The sequence below is a fragment of the Tamandua tetradactyla genome, chromosome 7 (genome assembly GCF_023851605.1).
Source record: "Tamandua tetradactyla isolate mTamTet1 chromosome 7, mTamTet1.pri, whole genome shotgun sequence".
NCBI lineage: Eukaryota > Metazoa > Chordata > Mammalia > Pilosa > Myrmecophagidae > Tamandua > Tamandua tetradactyla.
In genome coordinates, this window is record NC_135333.1 from 14,612,669 (window position 1) to 14,633,641 (window position 20,973).

A 20,973-nucleotide genomic window follows, 5' to 3' on the forward strand; every position below is an offset into this window, starting at 1 on the left:
TTTAAAAGAGAAAAAAATGTAACCTGAGAATAAATAAGGATAGAAAAGTAGAGGCTTTTCCAGTGATGCTTTAGTAAAGTTACAAGAAGCTGATGAAGAAGTTAACCAAGTCTTAAACTGCTTGATTCTATTGAAAAAAAAATTGTTGGGAGTTTCATGAGGGGGCCTGAATGTAGGAAGTTAGCATAAGCATATCTATAGGGAGATAAGCCTCTAAAGAAAGACTAAAAAACAAAACATAAAGCCAACTCAGTAGCTTGAATAAATGTTACCCACAACTTTTCTTTTCCTTTTCAACCATCCAAATTATTCTGTTTCTTGAATTACAGTGGGATCTGAATTGGAAACCTAAAGTTAAAAAAAAAGAATCAGTGAGTCATTGAGCATTGAATGCAAGCACAGGAATAAAAAATACTAAGCAAAAGATTATAAATTTAAATAAATAGTTTGCATTATTCATAAGTTGAATCCTCAAACATATTGATAATTATTTTTATTGTGAAGGCTTTGTTTCATAAAAGTTAAAACATATTCATATGTTGTGTTTTTTTTTCACAGAACCCGACTTTTATGTTCATATGTTTTTAAGTTCATATTCCTAAGTGTGAACCTTATGTTTCTTATTTGATCTTTAATTCCGTAGTCATGAAGAATCCTATCACATGAGTTTCTGGGAACCTAACCCTAGCACTTGGGAAGAACTTTATGTCCTAAAATAGTTTACCTATTTTAAAATAGAATGAAATTGATTTATATTTTGTTTTGGAAGATTTTTTGACCCCATTAAGACAGTAATGTATATCCTTTGGTTTAACAAAACTAGGACTTGAAATATCAAGTCCAATAATTTATGAAGAAAGTGTTAATGTGGCCAGCATAGAACGGCCATAAGTAAAGAAATTTCCTAGAAGGGAAAAGGTCCCTTCAGGATTGAGTTTGCTAAGTGGGGAGAAAGTATAATTTATATGACTCCTTCTCCAAGATCTACAGCCATTTTGAGGAAGAAAAAGGGTTACATTCAGGGAAGGGAAAAAGCCATCACATACATTCTGGGAACTACCAGGAGAAATGGCAGCTCCAGGCTCCAAATTGACTTCTCAGGTGTGACAATCTATCAGTTAATTAAAATTGACCAGTTACTGATCTAACCTTTGAGAATTCAGTTATGCCTTTATTGAATGGTTAGATGAGTATAAGCAGGGATACCAAATCACTTGGAATTCTGAAAACTAGGAGAGGGAGCCCCAGAGTTAAATAAAAAGCTTTAATGAAAATAGTGTATAAATATCTGTTTGATAGATCCAAATATTCTTGTATGTGAGGTTCATTATAAGAGAAATATGTTTGGAAAGATTAAATCACTTTCCTAATTTCAACTGTTATTGTGCCTTAATATTTTCTTCATGGTGACCAGGCATATATATTAAAATCTAGTTATTAACCAAAAATTTTTATTCAGTTTCACTAGTTCTTTTATACTTATTCATCATTATCCATTGGTGGTGACCAGTCCCAATACAGAGAAGGCACTCCACAAAGCCAGGGCTTTAGCAATGGTTTCTTTAAGTGATTTACAACTTCTTTTTTGTGTGCTTTTGCTATACCAACTTAACTTGGCATGTTGTTAACATGGCCTTAACATGGCCTCTTGTCCTGCCAAGATCAGTACTGTTCCTTGTTCTTGAATTGATTGAATGCTTGGAATTGATTCTTTAGTTGCTCCTCATGTTAGCCTTCCTGATCTTCAGATCTTCAATAGTCTATTCTATTGTTGTTATACTTAGTGATTCTGATTCCTGGATTTTCGTTCAATTAAAATCCTTTTGATTGGATATATATTGGTTTATATTCAATAATCACTTTATTCGTTCATACCCGTGATATTCATTATACCAAAGTTATAAACATTTTTATTAGGTTCATATAGGTTTATATAAAATATTTTTCAGACAAGCAATTGCATTCTGAAGCACAGTAATCACTAATTCATAATATTTCAAGTTCTGAGGACTTAAATTATAGAAAAATATGTGCTTTTTTACTTTCTTAAATTCTAATTAGGATTTTTCTTTTCCAGGCATTTCAGCAGGGGTTGGATTTAGTCTAACTTCATAGGAGAATCATTTTTAGTCATGACTGTATTTGCTCATCATTTAATCTGAGACAAGTGAACTTTACCCTCATACTTTATGCATAGGAGAATGGAAACTTTCCAGAAGAGTTTGAAAGAAACTGGGGTTTAATGTTTTTCATATGAAGAGAGGAAAATTAATATTTTCTAGATATATTTTGTCTGTATTTATTATAGCTTTCACTGGAGGGAAACATATCCACATGTAAAACTTACAATGCTTGCTGAGACCACTTCTGTCTCCATTAACATGCAATGTGACTACCAACGTAATCACACAGTATGTAAATCATAAGAGACTTGGTTGTCTTCCTACCAATTCAGGGGAAATGAAGGTTGTGTGAGGTGGAAGTTGTAGGTAAGAACCAGTTGAAATGAAACTAAGATACCCATAGGATGTCTCAGATTTTCCATGTTAAATACCTTAATTTAATTGGGATTTTGAAATCATATTTTATTCTTGGATATTCTGCATAAAGATATCATGAATGTAGCTGAAAAGAAGTTGGAGAGTTTTTAATTCTGGAAATGCAGAGTGGAAAATTTAAGCTCAGAGTCAATTATAAACTTTTTTTTTAGATGCAGTTTTATTGAGATATATTCACATACCATACAAATGTTCTGAAGTATACAATCACTGGCCCACAGTATCATCATGTAGTTGCAATTATAAAAGTTTGAATTACCTGAAATGCAAGATTACAAGTCTCACTTCATATAACTAAGTAGTGAATGTTGTTTTGAATCTTTCTTTACCTTAACTTTTGATTATTACCTAGTTTTACATTAGTTAATAATGTGAAGGGAGTGAACTAAATCTCGTCTGAGTTATAGTTAGACTTATCTAATATTAAACAATAATACCTGTATGTATGACAAATTTAAAATCTCATTTTTAAATTTTTTATCTGTCCATCATTTAAAGTATTAGAGTAATTTTCAGTCGTGAGCAAATAAAAATCTATTAAATTGTATACTTATATAATTATATACTGTAAACAATGTGTATTATTGAAAATGCTAGAACACTTGGTTTTGCTGATCACCTTTTTCAAGATTTTAGCTCATATGTGGCTCTCATCAAGATCCATTACCTAAATTTTCTTAATTTATGAATTTACTGTAGCCTTAATTATGAAAATTGAGATGTGAATACATATAACTTTGAAATACTCTTTTAGACCAGTAAGTGGAATTGGTCAACAAATATAAAATTATTCTAATGGATTTTATGGTGAGTTTTAACTATTTTAAGTAAAACATAATTTTTCCAAATTCTAAGCTCCCATTTTTCTCTGTCTTATTCTGGCAGGCTTTAATTCAGTGTGAGCAGTTGAAGAATGAACTGGAGAGGCAAGCAGAGCGACTTGAAAAAGAACTGGCATCTCAACAAGAGAAAAGGGCCTTTGAGAAAGAGATGATGAAAAAGGAAACAACAAAAGAAAGGGAGGACATGGGAGCAAAGGTACCGAAGGACTTGTTTTGTTATCCAGGTTGCAGGAGATATGTTTCTGATGATGTCATTGATGATTCTATAGGCTGCAATTCTGGAAAGAACTTTGAATTTTAACACCTTATAAATATCCAAATTTCTTGTAAGTTAGACTTCATAATTGTTTGTATTTTTCCTTTTATTTCTCATTATGGTTATATTTTCTAATTTTTTTTTGAACAAATAGCCAAACTAGATTCCATGCTATAAAATTATGAAATTAACTTTAGTTCTGCCATTCAGTCTGAATCCCTCTCATGGTGTTCTAAAAAGGAGCGGATACTTTATAGAGACCCACATTTTATTTCAACCTTTTTCAGCCTTGATTGAATCAGGGATGATGATGTCCCTATCTCATTTCCCACCTCCAAATTAATATTGGAAAAGATACAGTACTTGTAAGAAACTGAGTAACCAAAAAAAAAATCATATATACCATATGACAGTTTCTGACAAATTACATGATCATTAATAACTATAACCAAATTAATTGGAAGGGAGAAATAAAAGGCAACAGAGTAAAATTGAGCAAGATGTGGTCCAGGAAGAGAAACCAAAGCAACTGTGTTAAACACACTTTGTGCCCTGAATACAGTGTTTTGATTTTCCAGTGTGTGATAATTAACTTATTTAGCAAATAGCTATTGAGTACCTGCTGCTTGCAAGGCAATGTGAAAGCCTAAAAGATCTACAAAGAGAAAAAAAATTTTTTTTAAATTGTGCCTGTCAAAACGCAGCCATAGGTCAGTCTAAACTTTTCTGTCCTGGATTAGTGATCTCAACTGGTAATATTTTACAACCTTGAGGATAGCATCTCTGTATAATCATTATGGTCAATATTCATAGGTCTTACAGTACTTTCTAGTAGTCCTCATATGTATTCCTCTCTCTTAACATTCATTCAGCATTCAACAAGTATTTATTAAATGCCTTCTGTGTGCCAGGACCTGAGGATATGGTAGTGACAGGATCAATGCAATTCTCTCATGAAGCCTACAGATTAGTGGGAGAAGTAGACATTAAACACTTCCGTAAGTGAGTGTTTCACTACCATTGTGATAGAGTTGAAGGTACAATAAGAGTACTGTGAGAATTTATGACACGGGACTCTCACCTATTGAGGCAGTAATGGAAGACTTTCCTAAGAAAGAGATTTTGAAAATGAGATCTGAAGGGGCCTAGGAAGGGAGTGGTCAGGCAAAGAGTTGAGGGAAAGAGAGTTTCAGGCCCAGGAAAACAACACATCCAAGACCGTGAAGCTGGAAAGCATAGTACTTCTAGGAATTTAGAGAAGACCCAGGTAAGTGGAGCATAGGGAGTGAGGGACAGAGTAGCGGGAGATGAATTTGGAGAACTATGCAGGATCTAATCATGAACAGCCTTAGAAACTATGTTAAGGGCAGGCCACGGTGGCTCAGCAGGCAGAGTTCTTGCCTGTCATGCCCAAGACCCGGGTTCGATTTCTGGTGCTTGCCCATGTGAAAAACAAAAACAAAACTATGTTAAGGTTCTGCATTTTATCAAAAGTGGTAGAAAGCCATTGAATATCTTTTTTTTTTTTAACTTTTTTTTATTGTATAATATAACATATATGCAAAGCAAAGAAATAAAAAAGCAATAGTTTTCAAAGCACTCTTCAAAATGTGCTTTCAAGATACATCCCAAAGTTTGTCATGGGCTACCATAGATCCTCTCATGTATTTCCTTCTAGCTGCTGCAGAATATAGAAGGCTAGAGGGATTAAATACTTTTTTATCATTACAATTGACTTTTTTTTCCTTCTTTTTTTTGTGAACAATAACATATATACAAAAAAGCTATAAATTTCAAAACACAGCACCAGTTAGTAGTAGGACATATTTCAGACTTTGACAGGGGTTACAATTTCACAATTTAAGTTATTAATTCTGCTCTAAAATACTGGGGACTAAAAGAGATAACAATTGAATGATTCAGCATTCATATCCATTTGTTAAGTCCTATCTTCTATGTATAATTCCACCATCACCTTTGATCTTTCCATACCTCTCTTTGGGGTTGTTTGGGCCACAGCAATTCTAAATTTTTGGTATGGTAAGTGTCTGTCACTAATATGGAATAGGGAGATGGAACTATCTTATGTTCTGGAGAGGCTGAGCTAGGTTCCAGGAATTATCTGGACCAGGCACCCATCTATGAGGTTGTAGGTTTCTGGTAGGGTTCTAGTGCATGGAACTCTTGTGGAATCTTATATATTACCCTAGATGTTCTTTAGGATTGGCTGGTGGGCAGGTTATGATAGGTAGCAGATCTACCTGAAGCTTGTGTAAAAGCAACCTCCAGAGTAGCCTCTGAACTCTATTTGAACTCTCTCTGCCACTCATACTTTATTAATTACATTTCCATTCCCGTTTTGGTCAGGATGTAATTGTGCCAGGTCTGGATTCATCCATGGGAGTCTGCTCCCATGTTGCCAGGAAGACTTTCACCCCTGGATGCTATGTCCCATGTAGCAGAGAGGACAATGATTTCACTTGCAGAGTTGGGCTTAGAGAGACTGAGGCCACGTCTGAGCAACAACAGAGGTCCTCCAGAAGTAACTCTTAGGCATGCCTATAAGTAGTCTAAGCTTCTACACTACCTACATAAGTTTCACAAGGGTAAACCATCGAGGGTATGGACTATTGATTTGGGTATCCCTAAAGTTTGACACAGTATCAGGGGATTCTCTGATGATAAGGTATAATAGTTCCATAATCTTTCTCCCCTTCCTTAGGGAATTTTGCCAATACTTTTTGAATATCTGCTTAATATACTCTAGGATGCTTCCAGGCATTACAATAATCTATACAGGATTAAAGGACCTCTTTCTTAGTCTGTGCTTCTGTGTTTCAGTTGTTCAAATGAGCTATACAAATAGGTTGAATTAGATTATGCACTACAGAAAATTTTAGTTCCAGATCAAACAAACCTTTCTTCCACTGGTCTCAAAGAGTATGTATGGTTCTTAAATAAAGACACTGTATCCTTATTCCTATGTTCTGAATTACTTTAACCCCAACCTGTTTGAGTTCTTTCTTATCTCTAAGTATCAGGTTACATATATATATATATAAAACGGCCTTTCAAAATCCAGAAATAATAATCATCATTCGGGACTTAATGTGTCTGCCTCTTCACTTTTTTGACAAAGTCTTTTGAGGTGCAGAAGCATTTGATTTTGAGGAGTTCTGTTTATTTTTTCTTTTATTGCTTGTGCTTTGGGTTTAAAATTTAGGAAGCTACCTCTATTACTAGGTCTTGAAGAAGTTTTCCTACATTTTATTCTAGAAGCTTTATGGTGCTTCTTATAAGCATTTTTTTAAAGGTGACGACACCATTGTTTTTTTTTTTGTTTCTGGCTTATTTTGTCTCACCAAATGTCCCATAGGTTCATTTACATTGTTGCATGCCTCACGACGTTGTTCCTTTTTGTAGCAGTACAGCCTTCGTTCATAAGTATACACCATCATTTGCCAATCTACTTCTCCATCCGTGCATCCTTCAGTCACCAGCATTCATTGGGCATCATGTAGAGGGCCCAAAGTCCACAGCCCATCAACATTCCAATTTTAGATAATTTCATTGTTCCCAAGATACAGAAAACCTGTAAACACACCCTCACCAAATAGGAAATCTAAACCTCTTAACTCTTGTCCCTCACCCCATTATTTACCTCTGTTGTTGCTGTGGTAGTCCTGATGGTTTCCTTTTGAACATAGCTCATAGCATGCAATAGCAGTTTTCCCCCCGTGCCCTGGACTTAAACACTCTTTGTACAAGAATCATATCTTTGAAGTAATTCTTACGAGAATGCATTCATATTTCTAGTGTTAATCATGGGACATGTAGGTCTATACAACCGCTTTCAATCTTGTTCATCTTCAATATGGTAATATTACTTCTATTCTAGACCCAATAGAGAGTTACCTTCATTCCTATCTATTCCCTTATATTGGAGTTCAACCTCATTAGCTAACTATTCACCCATCTCTGGCTTCTATGTATCTCTAAGTCCCCTATCTTCTTTATTATAAACCTCTGATTATACCTTTATGCTAGTCATAAAACTGGAATCATACAGTATCTGTCCTTTTGTGTCTGGCTAATTTCATTCAGCATTATGTCCTCAAGGCTCATCCATCTTGTCATGTGCTTCCGAATGTCATTTTGTCTTATTGCTGCATAATATTCCATTGTATGTATATAGCACATTTTGTTAATCCACTCCTCTGTTGATGGGCATTTGGTTTGTTTCCATCTTTTGGAAATTGTGAATAATGCTGCTATGAACATCTGCATGCAAATGTCTGTTTGTCTTATTGCTTTCAGGTCTTTTGGGTATGTATGAAGTAGTGCTATTGCTGAGTCATAGGGCAACTCAATAATTCAGTTTCCTAAGGGCCCACCAAACAGTCTTCCATAGTGGCTGCACCATTGTAGATTCCCACCAGCAGTGCATGAGTGTCCCAGTTTCTCCACATCCTCTCCAACATTTATAGTTCATGTTTGTTTAATAGCAGTCATTCTTATAGGTATGAGGTGGTATCTAATTGTAGTCTTGATCTGCATTTCCCTTATAGCCAGTGAAAATGAGCATCTCTTCATGTGCTTTTGAGCCATCTGTATTTGCTCTTCAGAAAAATGCCTATTCATATCTTTAGCCCATTTTATAATTGGATTGTTTGTTCTTTTGTTGTTGAGTTATATGATTTCTTTGTATATACAGGAAATCAAATCTTTGTCTGATATGTGATTTCCGTATATTTTCTCCCATTGAGTTAGTTGCCTTTTCATTTTTTTGACAAAGTCTTTTGAGGAGCAGGAGCATTTGATTTTGAGGAGTTCTGTTTATTTTTTCTTTTATTGCTTGTGCTTTGGGTTTAAAATTTAGGAAGCTACCTCTATTACTAGGTCTTGAAGAAGTTTTCCTACATTTTATTCTAGAAGTTTTATGGTGTTAGTTCTTATATTTAGGTGTTTGACCCACTTTGATTTGATTTTTGTGTAGGGTGTAAGATAGGGGTCCTCTTTCATTCTTTGGCTATTGATATCCGGTTCTTCCATGCCCAATTATTGAGAAGACTATTTTGTCTCAGCTCAGAGGATTTGGGGACCTTGTCAAAAATCATTTGACCATAGATTTGGTGGTCTATTTTTGCACTCTCAGTTCGATTCCATTGGTTAATGCTTCTGTCTTTGCACCAGTACCATGCTAATTTTGACCACTGTGGCTTTAAAATAGATTTTAGGGTCAGGGAGTGTTAATCCTTCCACTTCGTTCTTCTTTTTTAGGATGCTTTTAACTATTCTGGGTCTCTTTCGCTTCCAGATAAAAAAACATTTGGTAGTTAGCTTTTCCAAATCTTCAAAGTAAGTTGTTGGAATTTTAATTGGTATTGTGTTGAATCTGTAGATCAACTTGGAGAGAATTGACATCTTAACTATATTTAGCCTTCCTATCCATGAACAGGAGATGTCTTTTCCACCTATTTAGATCTCCTATGATTTCTTTTAGCAATAGTATGTAGTTTTCTGTGTAAAGTCCTTTATGTCCCTAGTTAAGTTCATTCCTTAGTATTTGATTCTTTTAGTTGCTATTTTGAATAGATTTTTTCCTTAACTGACTGCTCAGCTAGCTCATTGCTTGTGTATAGAAATGTTACTGATTTTTGAACATTAATTTTATATCCCGCCACCTTGCTGAATTTGTTTATTAGCTCAAGTAACTTTGCTGTAGATTTCTCAGGTCTTCCAAGTATAGTATCATATCATCTGCAAATAATGAGAGTTCTACTTCTTCCTTTCCAGCTTGGATGCCTTTTATTTCTTTGTCCTCCCTGATTGCTCTAGCTAGAACTGCTGGCACAATGTTGAAAAATAGTGGTGACAGTGGGCATCCTTGTCTTGTACGTGATCTTAGGGGGAAGGCTTTCAGTCTATCTCCATCAAATACGATGCTGGCTATCGGTTTTTCATATATTCCCTTTTTCAAATTGAGGTAGTTACCTTTGATTTCTATCTTTTGGAGTGCTTTTATCAGAGGGGATGCTGAATTTTGTCAAATGTTTTTTCACCATCAATCGAGATGATGTGTGATTTTACGCTTTTGGTTTGTTAATGTGAATATCTTTAAATTGCTTGATAACATGCTATTTATATTGTTGAAAAAGTATTCTGCTGGCTCCAATCGAGATGATCGTGTGATTTTACCCTTTTGATTTGTTAATGTGAATATCTTTTCAAAAATTTTTTAAAATTTTATAATTAAAAAAATTAACAACAAACAGAAACATTAACATATTCCATTCTACATATATAATCAGTAATTCTTAATATCATCACATAGTTGCATATTCATCATTTCTTAGAACATTTGCATCCATTCAGAAAAAGAAATAAAAAGATAACAGAAAAAGAAATAAAACGATAACAGAAAAAAAAGATTATACATACCATACCCCTTACCCATCGCTTTCATTTATTACTAGCATTTCAAACTAAATTTATTTTAACATTTGTTCCCCCTATTATTTATTTTTATTCCATATGTTCTACTCATCTGTTGATATGGTAGATAAAAGGAGCATCAGACACAAGGTTTTCACAATCACAGAGTCACATTGTGAAGGCTATATCATTATTCAATCATCATCAAGAAACATGGCTAATGGAATGCAGTTCTACATTTTCAGGCAGTTCCCTCCAGCCTCTCCACTACATCTTGAACATCAAGGTGATATCCACTTAATGCGTAAGAATAACCTCCAAGACAACCTCTCGACTCTGTTTGGAATCTCTCAGCCATTGACACTTAGTCTCATTTCACTCTTCCCCCTTTTGGTTGAGAAGGTTGTCTCAATCCCTTGATGTTAATTCTCAACTCATTCTAGGATTTTTCTCAATTCCTTGATGCTGAGTCTTAGCTCATTCGAGGATCTCTGTCCCACGTTGCCAGGAAGGTCTACACCCCTGGGAGTCATGTCCCATGCAGAGAGGTGGAGGGTGGTGAGACTGCTCGTCGTGTTGGCTGGAGAGTGAGGCCACATCTGAGCAACAAAAGAGGCTCTCTTGGGGGTGACTCTTAGGCCTAAATTTTAAGTAGACCTGACCTAGCCTTTGCAGGGTTAAGTTTCATATGAACAAACCCCAAGACTGGAGGCTCAGCCTATAGCTTTGGTTGTCCACACTGCTTGTGAGAATATCAAGAATTCAACTTGGGGAAGTTGCATTTCTCTCCGTTCTCACCATTCCCCGAAGAGGGCTTTGCAGATACTTTTCCACTCACTGATTGAATCACTCTGGGATTCATCAGGGCATCACTCTGGACAAACCAACAAAGTCTCATGTCCTACCTGAGATTCCAAGTACTTATGACGTTCAATCAAACTATCTACATAAGTTGTATTAGGAAATGCACTAGTCAAAATATAAATTTTGTAACAAATAAACATTTTTTGCTTTAGTCTCACACATAAGGTGACATTTTAAAATATTAATTACCATCTATTTTCAGCACCCTGCAATAATGACATTCCTTTGTTCTTTCTCATGCAAAAACATTTTTAAAATTGTACCTTGTACATTTCACTATTTTTATACACTCTAGGCATTCCTAGATTATGCCATCTCAATCTTTAACATCTATCTTTCTTTCTGATTTCATTTATGTCCCAGCCCTCCTCCCTCTATCATTCTCACATGCAGCTTCATTCAGTGTTTTAACATAATTGTATTACAGTTAGGTAGTATTATGCTGTCCATTTCTGAGTTTTTATATTCAGTCCTGTTGCACAATCTGTATCCCTTCAGCTCCAATTACCCAATATCTTACCCTATTTCTATCTCCTGATGGTCTCTGTTACCAATGGCAAATTCCAAGTTTATTCACTAATGTCAGTTCATATCAGTGAGACCATACAGTATTTGTCCTTTAGTTTTTGGCTAGTCTCACTCAGCATAATGTTCTCAAGGTCCATCCATATTGTTACATACTTCATAAGTTTATTCTGTCTTAAAGCTGCATAGTATTCCATTGTATGTATATACCACAGTTTGTTTAGCCACTCATCTGTTGATGGACATTTTGGCTGTTTCCATCTCCTTGCAGTTGTAAATAATGCTGCTATAAACATTGGTGTGCAAATGTCCGTTTGTGTCTTTGCCCTTATGTCCTCTGAGTAGATACCTAGCAATGGTATTGCTGGGCCGTATGGCAATTCTATATTCAGCTTTTTGAGGAACCGCCAAACTGCCTTCCACAGTGGTTGCACCATTTGACTTTCCCACCAACAGTGAATAAGTGTGCCTCTTTCTCTACATCCTCTCCAGCACTTGACATTTTCTGATTTGTTGATAATGGCCATTCTGGTGGGTGTGAGAGGATACCTCATTGTGGTTTTGATTTGCATTTATCTAATGGCCAGGGACGTTGAGCATCTCTTCATGTGCCTTTTGGCCATTTGAATTTCCTCTTCTGAGAAGTGTCTGTTCAAGTCATTTTCCCATTTTGTAATTGGATTGACTGTCTTTTTGTTATTGAGTTGAACAGTCTCTTTATATATTCTGGATACTAGACCTTTATCTGATATGTCATTTCCAAATATTGTCTCCCATTGCGTAGGCTGTCTTTTTACTTTCTTGATGAAGTTCTTTGATGTGCAAAAGTGTTTAATTTTGAGGCGTTCCCATTTATTTATTTATTTATTTCTTCAGTGCTCTTGCTTTAGGTGTAATGTCTATTAAACCGCCTCCAAATATAAGATTTATAAGATATTTCCCTACATTTTCCTCTAACTGTTTTATGGTCTTAGACTTGATGTTTAGATCTTTGATCCATTTTGAGTTAACTTTCGTATAGGGTGTGAGATATGGGTCCTCTTTCATTCTTTTGCATATGGATATCCAGTTCTCTAGGCACCATTTATTGAAGAGACTATTCTGTCCCAGGTGAGTTGGCTTGACTGCCTTATCAAAGATCAGATGTCCATAGATGAGAGGGTCTATATCTGAACACTCTATTCGATTCCATTGGTCAATATATCTATCTTTATGCCAGTGCCATGCTGTTTTGACCACTGTGGCTTCATAATATGCCTTAAAGTCAGGCAGCGTGAGACCTCCAGCTTTGTTTTTTTTCCTCAAGATACTTTTAGCAAATTGGGGCATGCTGCCCTTCCAGATAAATTTGCTTATTGGTTTTTCTATTTCTGAAAAGTAAGTTGTTGGGATTTTGATTGGTATTGCGTTGAATCTGTAAATCAATTTAGGTAGAATTGACATCTTAACTATATTTAGTCTTCCAATCCATGAACATGGTAGGCCCTTCCATCTATTTAGGTCTTCTGTGATTTCTTTTAACAGTTTCTTGTAATTTTCTTTCTATAGGTCTTTTGTCTCTTTAGTTAAATTTATTCCTAAGTGTTTTATTCTTTTAGTTGCAATTATAAATGGAATTCGTTTCTTGATTTCCCCCTCAGATTGTTCATTACTAGTTGTGTTAGTTAGATTCAGTTGTCAACTTGGCCAGGTGAGCATACCTAGTCTTGTTGCTGCGGACATAAGCCAATGGTACGTGAACCTCATCTGTTGCTAATTACATCTGCAGTCGGCTAGGAGGCGTGTCTGCTGCAATGAGTGACGTGTGACTTAATTGGCTGGTGCTTAAATGAGAGATTGCAATGTAGCACTGCTAAGCAGCTCGGCATTCCTCATCTCAGCACTTGCAGCTCAGCCCAGGCCTTTGGAGATGCAGAAAGAAGTCACCCCGGGGAAAGTTGTTGGAACCCAGGGGCCTGGAGAGAAGACCAGCAGAGACCATCCTGTGCCTTCCACGTAAGAAAGAACCTCAGTGGAAAGTTAGCTGCCTTTCCTCTGAAGAGCTAACAAAATAAATCCCTTTTATTAAAAGCCAGTCCGTCTCTGATGTGTTGCATTCTGGCAGCTAGCAAACCAGAACACTAGTGTATAGAAACACTACAGATTTTTGAATGTTGATCTTGTAACCTGCCACTTTGCTGTACTCGTTTATTAGCTCTAGTAGTTTTGCTGTGGATTTTTCAGGGTTTTTGACATATAGTATCATATCATCTGCAAACAGTGAGAGTTTTACTTCTTCCTTTCCAATTTTGATGCCTTGTATTTCTTTTTCTTGTCTAATTGCTCTGGCTAGAACTTCTAACACAATGTTGAATAACAGTGGTGATAGTGGACCTCCTTGTCTTGTTCCTGATCTTAGGGGGAAAATTTTCAGTTTTTCTCCATTGAGGATGATATTACCTGTAGGTTTTTCATATATTCCCTTTATCATTTTAAGGAAGTTCCCTTGTATTCCTATCCTTTGAAGTGTTGTCAACAGGAAAGGATGTTGAATTTTGTCAAATGCCTTTTCTGCATCAATTGAGATGATCATGTGATTTTTCTGCTCTATTTGTTGATATGTTATATTTTACAGTAATTGATTTTCTTATGTTGAACCATCCTTGCATACCTGGGATGAATCCTACTTGGTCATGATGTGTAATTCTTTTAATGTGTTGCTGGATTCGATTTGCTAGAATTTTGTTGAGAATTTTTGCATCTATATTCATTAAAGAGATTGGTCTGTAGTTTTCTTTTTTTATAATATCTTTGCCTGTTTATGGTATGAGGGTGATGTTGGCTTCATAGAATGAATTAGGTAGTTTTCCCTCCTCTTCAATTTTTTTGAAGAGTTTGAGCAGGGTTGGTGCTTATTCTTTCTGGAATGTTTGGTAGAATTCACATGTGAAGCCGTCTGGTCCTGGACTTTTCTTTTTGGGAAGTTTTTTACTGACTGATTCAGTTTCTTTACTTGTGATTGGTTTGTTGAGGTCATCTATTTATTCTTGAGTCAAAGTTGGTTGTTCATGCCTTTCTAGGAAATTGTCCATTTCATCTACATTGTGGTATTTATTAGCATAAAATTGTTCATAGTATCCTGTTATTACCTCCTTTATTTCTGTGGGGTCAGTGGTTATGTCTCCTCTTCCATTTCTGATCTTATTTATTTGCATCCTCTCTCTTCTTCTTTTTGTCAATCTTGCTAAGGGCCCATGAATCTTACTGATTTTCTCATAGGACCAGTTTCTGATCTTATTGATTTTCTCAATTGTTTTCATGTTCTCAATTTCATTTATTTCTGCTCTAATCTTTGTTATTTCTTTCCTTTTGCTTGCTTTGGGGTTAGTTTGCTGTTCTTTCTCCAGTTCTTCCAAGTGGACAATTAATTCCCGAATTTTTACCCTTTCTTCTTTTTTGATATAGGCACTTAGGGCAATAAATTTCCCTCTTAGCAATGCCTTTGCTGCGTCCCATAAGTTTTGATATGTTGTGTTTTCATTTTCATTTTCATTTGCCTCGAGATATTTACTGATTTCTGTTGTAATTTCTTCCTTGACCCACTGGTTGTTTTAGAGTGTGTTGTTGAGCCTCCATGTATTTGTGAATTTTCTGGCGCTCTGCCTATTATTGATTTCCAACTTCATTCCTTTATGATCTGAGAAAGTGTTTTGTATGATTTCAATCTTTTTAAGTTTGTTGAGACTTGCTTTGTGACCCAGCATATGGTCTATCTTTGAGAATGATCCATGAGCACTTGAGAAAAAGGTGTATCCTGCTGTTGTGGGGTGTAATGTCCTATAAATGTCTGTTAAGTCTAGCTCATTTATTGTACTATTCACATTCTCTCTTTCTTTATTGATCCTCTGTCTAGATGTTCTGTCCATTGATGAGAGTGGGGAATTGAAGTCTCCAACTATTATGGTAGATGTGTCTATTTCCCTTTTCAGTGTTTGCAGTGTTTGCCTCATGTATTTTGGGGCATTCTTGTTCGGTGCATAAATATTTATGATTGTTATGTCTTCATTCTGAATTGTTCCTTTTATTAGTACATAGTATCATTCTTTGTCTCTTTTGTCTGTTTTCATTTGAAGTCTTATTTGTTAGATATTAGTATAGCTACTCCTGCTCTTTTGTGGTTGTTGTTTGCATGAAGTATCTTTTCCCAGCCTTTCACTTTCAACCTATGTTTATCTTTGGGTCTAAGATGTGTTTCCTGTAGACAGCATGTAGAAGGATCCTGTTTTTTAATCCATTCTGCCAGTCTATGTCTTTTGATTGGGGAGTTCAATCCATTAACATTTAGTGTTATTACTGTATGGGTAGTACTTTCTTCTACCATTTTGCCTTTTGTATTTTATATGTCATATCTAATTTTTGTTCTTTCTACACTCTTCTCCACACCTCTCTCTTCTGTCTTTTCGTATCTGTCTCTAGTGCTCCCTTCAGTATTTCTTGCAGAGCTGATCTCTTGGTCACAAATTCTCTCAGTGATTTTTTGTTTGAAAATGTTTTAATTTCTCCCTCATTTTTGAAGGACAATTTTGCTGAGTATAAAATTCTTTTATAAAATTCTTGGTTGGCAGTTTTTCTCTTGTAGTAACTTCAATATATCATCCCACTGTCTTCTCGCCTCCATGGTTTCTGCTGTGAAATTTACACATAGTCTTATTGGGTTTCCCTTGTATGTGATGGATGTTTTCTCTTGCTGCTTTTAAGGTCCTCTCTTTCTCTTTGACCTCTGACATTCTGACTAGTAAGTGTTTTGGAGAACGTCTATTTGGATCTATTCTCTTTGAGGTATACTGTACTTCTTGAATCTGTAATTTTAGGTCTCTTAAGAGTTGGGAAATTTTCAGTGATAAATTTATTCCATTAGTTTTTCTCCTCCTTTTCCCTTCTCTTCTTCTTCCGGGACACCCACAACACGTGTATTTGTACGCTTCATATTATCATTCAATTCCCTGAGTCCCTGCTCATATTTTTCCATTTTTTTCCTTATAGTTTGTGTTTCTTGTCGGATTTCAGATGTTCCATCTTCCAGTTCACTAATCCTAACCTCTTTCTCTTGAAATCTACCCTCGTAGGTTTCCATTGTTTTTTTTTCATCTCTTCTACTGTGCCTTTCATTCCCATAAATTCTGTGACTTGTGTTTTCAGAGTTTCCATTTCTTCGTTTTGTTCATTCCTTGCCTTCTTCATATCCTCCCTCAATTCATTGATTTGGTTTTTGATGAGGTTTTCCATATCTGTTTGTATATTCTGAATTGATTGTTTCAGCTCTTGTATCTCATTTGAACTATTGGTTTGTTCCTTTGACTGGGCCATATCTTCAATTTTCCTGGTGTGATTTGTTATTTTTTGCTGGTGTCTAGACATTTAATTACCTTAATTAGTTTTTTCTGGAGATTGTTTTCACTTCTCTTACCTAGGGTTTTCTTGCTGGATGGATTTGTTGTCTATCTGTTCTTATACCTTCAGTTCAGTTTTTTCTGAACCTCTAGCTTAGGTTTTGTTTAACAGAGGATAATTTTTCAGTTCTTGTTTCTTGCCCTGCTTGTCTGGTGACTTTTCCCTCCCAACCCTTAGGAGGATCTACACAGGTATTATAGACTCCAGCCCGATTTTCCCGGACTAAACTGGCCTCCTATCAGGGGGAAGGAGTCATCTGCATCAGTTTTCCCTGAAGGTGAGACCCAGCAGATTAAAAGACTTTCCTGTGAAGTCTCTGTGCTCTGTTTTTCTTATCCTGCCCAGTATGTGGCGCTTGTCTGTCTGCAGGTCCCACCAGCAAAAGATGTTGTGACACCTTTAACTTTGGCAGACTCTCCCTACTGGGGGCGTGGTGGAGACAGAGGAGAGGTTGTAGGCTGGTTTTAATGGCTTCTAATTGCGAAGCCCTGGGTTCTGAATTCCTTGAGGGAGGGATTCCACCTGAGTTGGGCTTCTCCCCTCCCCTGGGGAAGGCACAGGTAGGAGACAGCCCTGAAAGCAGTCCGTTTCTGCCTATGACTGGGGCAGCTGTAGTCCGAGAATTCCTGCAGCTGAATCCAAAGGCAGCCAAGCCTCTGTAGAGAGACAGCCACAAAAACCTCCATTTCCTCCCTTTCCTCTTTTTCCGTTAGCCCAATGAGTGACCTCCGCCTAGACCAGGTTTAGAATCTCTTTCCTTTCCCTCTCGGAAGCCACCTGTGGGGGAGGGGTGCCAGGTGCCAGCTGCCGTGGCTTGGGGAACTCACGGTTCTGGGGAGGCTCGCAGCCAGTCCAGCTGGTCCAGACTGGGGTTTGCTGTGTGGCTGGTCACTGACGTGACTCTTGGAGCTGTTCTGTACTGTTTCTGATTATTTAGTAGTTGTTCTAGAGGACGAACTAAAATGCATGCATTGCTAAGCCGCCATCTTGGCCCCTCCCACCAGTGTGAATATCTTTAAATTGCATGGTAACATGCTATTTATGTTCGTGAAAAAGTATTCTGCTGGTTCCATTGTCAGTAAATTGGAGGAAGGATCAGAGTAGATACCTGCAGATGATGTGGGAGATAATTACATGAATCCAGGTGGGAGTGATAGTATCTTTGACCCATTTTTCCAAGGACTATTTCAAATCACTTTTATTCTGCTCAGATTCTCCATCCTACTATATTTTCCCTGTCTTCAGCAGAGACCCTCACTTTTCTAACAAAGAAAATTGAAGCCACCTCAACAATTTATCTTCTCCATCACCTCTGCCTTAAAACAAAATTTTTCCCAAACTTGTCAGCATTAAAGAGTCATACTCCTTATCTGTCCCTCTATACTCTACATCCCATCTCCTTTCATGACTTTAGTGATCTCCTTTTATTAGTTCAATGTTCACTGAATCTTCAGTCTTTTCTTTGCTATACCCTCTTTCTTATCAAGAGGAAATTATTCTCAACTTCTCTGACCTGTTGAAAGAAATAATATAATCTTTTTTTTTCTTATTTAGTGGTTCTCAATCTTCGCTACACAAATTCTTTAAAAAGCATGCCAAGCTGTACCTTAAAGAACTTAAATCAGAATTTTTCAATGTGGGATCTCAGCATCAGTAGGTTTTTTTTTTTTTTTAAAGCAGTTTTATTGAGATATATTCACATACCATACAGTCTATCCAGAGTGGCTGTCATGGTTGGGTTCATGCGTCACCTTGGCCAAGTTGGTACTCATTTGTCTGGTTGGGCAAGTGCTGGCCTGTCTGTTCCTTTGAGGACATTTCATAGAATTAAATCATGATCATGTTGGCTGTATCCACAGCTGATTCCATTTGTAATCAGCCAAGGGGAGTGTCTTCTGCAATGAGTGACATTTAATTAATCAATGGAAGGCTTTTAAGATGAATTCAGAAGAGATAATCTGTCTTCCTGCTTCAGCCGGTAAGCCTCTGCTGTGGAGTTCATCCAGACTCTCCATTGGAGTTATCGGCTCCACAGCCTGCCCTACGGATTTTGGGCTCTATGTTTCCATGGTTACGTGAGAAACCTTTATAAATTTTATATTTACAGATATTTCCTGTTGATTCTGTTTCTCCAGAGAACCCTAACTAATACAGTGGCTTTTAAATATATTCACAGAGTTTTGCATTCATCACTGTAATCAATCTTAGAACATGTTCATTACTCCAAAAAGAAACACCCCATACCTCTTAGCAGTCACCTCTAAATCCTTCTACCCTACATAACTAGTAATGTATTTCAGTCTCTATAGATTTATTCATATTTATGTTTTATGTAAATGGATCATACAATATGTGGTACTGTGTGTCTGGTTTCTTTCACTTGGCATAATGTTTAATACAATTTTTTTTAATTAGAGAGGTTGTGGTTTTACAGAAAAGTCATTGTTGATACTTTGCATTAGTGTTATACCTTTGTTACAATTGATGAAAAAATATTAAAATAGTACTATTAATCATGGTCATAGTTTACATTCAGTGCATTTTTCTGTATACCACCATATTATTAGCACTTTGTATTAGTGTAATACATTTGTTATAATTCATGAAAGAACATTTCTTATATGTGTACTATTAATTCAAATATGCTGTATACAAAAGGATCTACTGTGTCATATAGTCCCACGTTTTATCTTTTAACTATCGTTCTACTAACATACATGGCCCAAAACTTCTTTCAACCACATTCACATATAAAATTGACTGCCGTTAATTGCATTCACAGTAATTTACTATCATCACCACCATACATTTCTAAATCTTTTCAATCAACCGATGTAGAAGTTCTACACAAATTAAGCATTGGCCACCATTTTATACCCCAGTCTATTCCCTGGCAACCAGTATTTTAAATTTTAACTCTGAGCTTGCTTATTATAGTTAATTCATATCAGTGAGATCATACAATATTTGTCATCTTGTAGCTGGCTTATTTCACTGAGCATAATGTCCTCAAGGTTCACTCATATTGTGGTATGCATCAGGACTTCATTCTTTTTACAGCTGAATAATATTCCTCATATGTTTATACCACATTTTGTTTATCCATTCACTGATTGATGGACTCCTGAGTTGCTTCATCTTTTGACAATGTGAATAATGCCACCAGACATTGGTGTGAAAATACCTGTTTTGAGTCCCTGCTTTCAATTCTTACTGATATTTACTTAGTAATGGGATTAAGCAGAGTCATATGGTAATTCTAACCTTAGCTTTCTGAGGAACTGCCAAACTGTCTTCCACAGCGACTGCACCACTTTCCACCCCCACCAGCGATGAATGAGTGTTCTATTTCTCTAATCCTCTTCAAAACTTGTAATTTTATGTTTCTAATAGTAGCCATTCTACTGAGTATGAAATGATATCTCATTCTGGTTTTGATTGGCATTTCCCTAATAGCTAATGGCGCTGTCTTTTCATGTTCTTTTTTAGCTGTTTGTTTATTTAATGTATATTTAAACCTTTTGCCCAGTTTTTAATTAAGTTTTTTTCAAATTGACTTGCTGGATTTGTTTGTATATTTTGGGTATTAAACCCTTGCAGGATATGTAGTTTCTAATTATTTTATCTCGTTGGATAGGTTGTCTTTTCACTTTATGAAAAAGTCCTTTGATACGCAAAAGTTTGTGATTTTGAGGAGGCCACATTTATCTATTTTTTTTTCATTGCTTGTGTTTTGGCTGTAGAGTCTAAGTAGCCATTGCCTAACACAAGATTCTGAAAATGCTTCCTAACATATTCTTCTAGGAGTTTTATAATTCTGGCTCTTATATTTAGGTCTTTGATCCATTTTGAGTCAATTTTTGTATAAGCTGTGAGATAGGGGTCCTCTTTTATTCTTTTGTATATGGGTATTCAGTACCCCCTGTACCATTTGTTGAAGAGACTATTCTTTCCCAAGTGTGTTGACTTGGAAGCTTTATCAAAAATTAATTCCCCATATTTCTGAACTCTCAGTTCAATTGCATTAGTTGATATATCTATCCTTGTGACAATACCATGCTGT

The 20,973-nt window shown here is 36.1% G+C and overlaps 1 protein-coding gene across 12 annotated transcripts in view; it reads left to right on the forward strand.

The window, feature by feature from the left end:
- The window catches only part of SDCCAG8 (SHH signaling and ciliogenesis regulator SDCCAG8), a 319,229-nt gene that overhangs the window by 90,463 nt on the left and 207,793 nt on the right, over nt 1–20,973 (forward strand). For all 12 annotated transcript variants that reach the window (XR_013179195.1, XR_013179196.1, XR_013179197.1 and 9 more), the window contains one exon: nt 3,444–3,596. Coding sequence is in view for 9 of the 12 variants with exons in the window: in XM_077168479.1 (XP_077024594.1) it covers nt 3,444–3,596 (153 nt within the window). In the remaining 3 variants the exon portion in view is untranslated. The remainder of the gene's footprint in view (nt 1–3,443; nt 3,597–20,973) is intronic.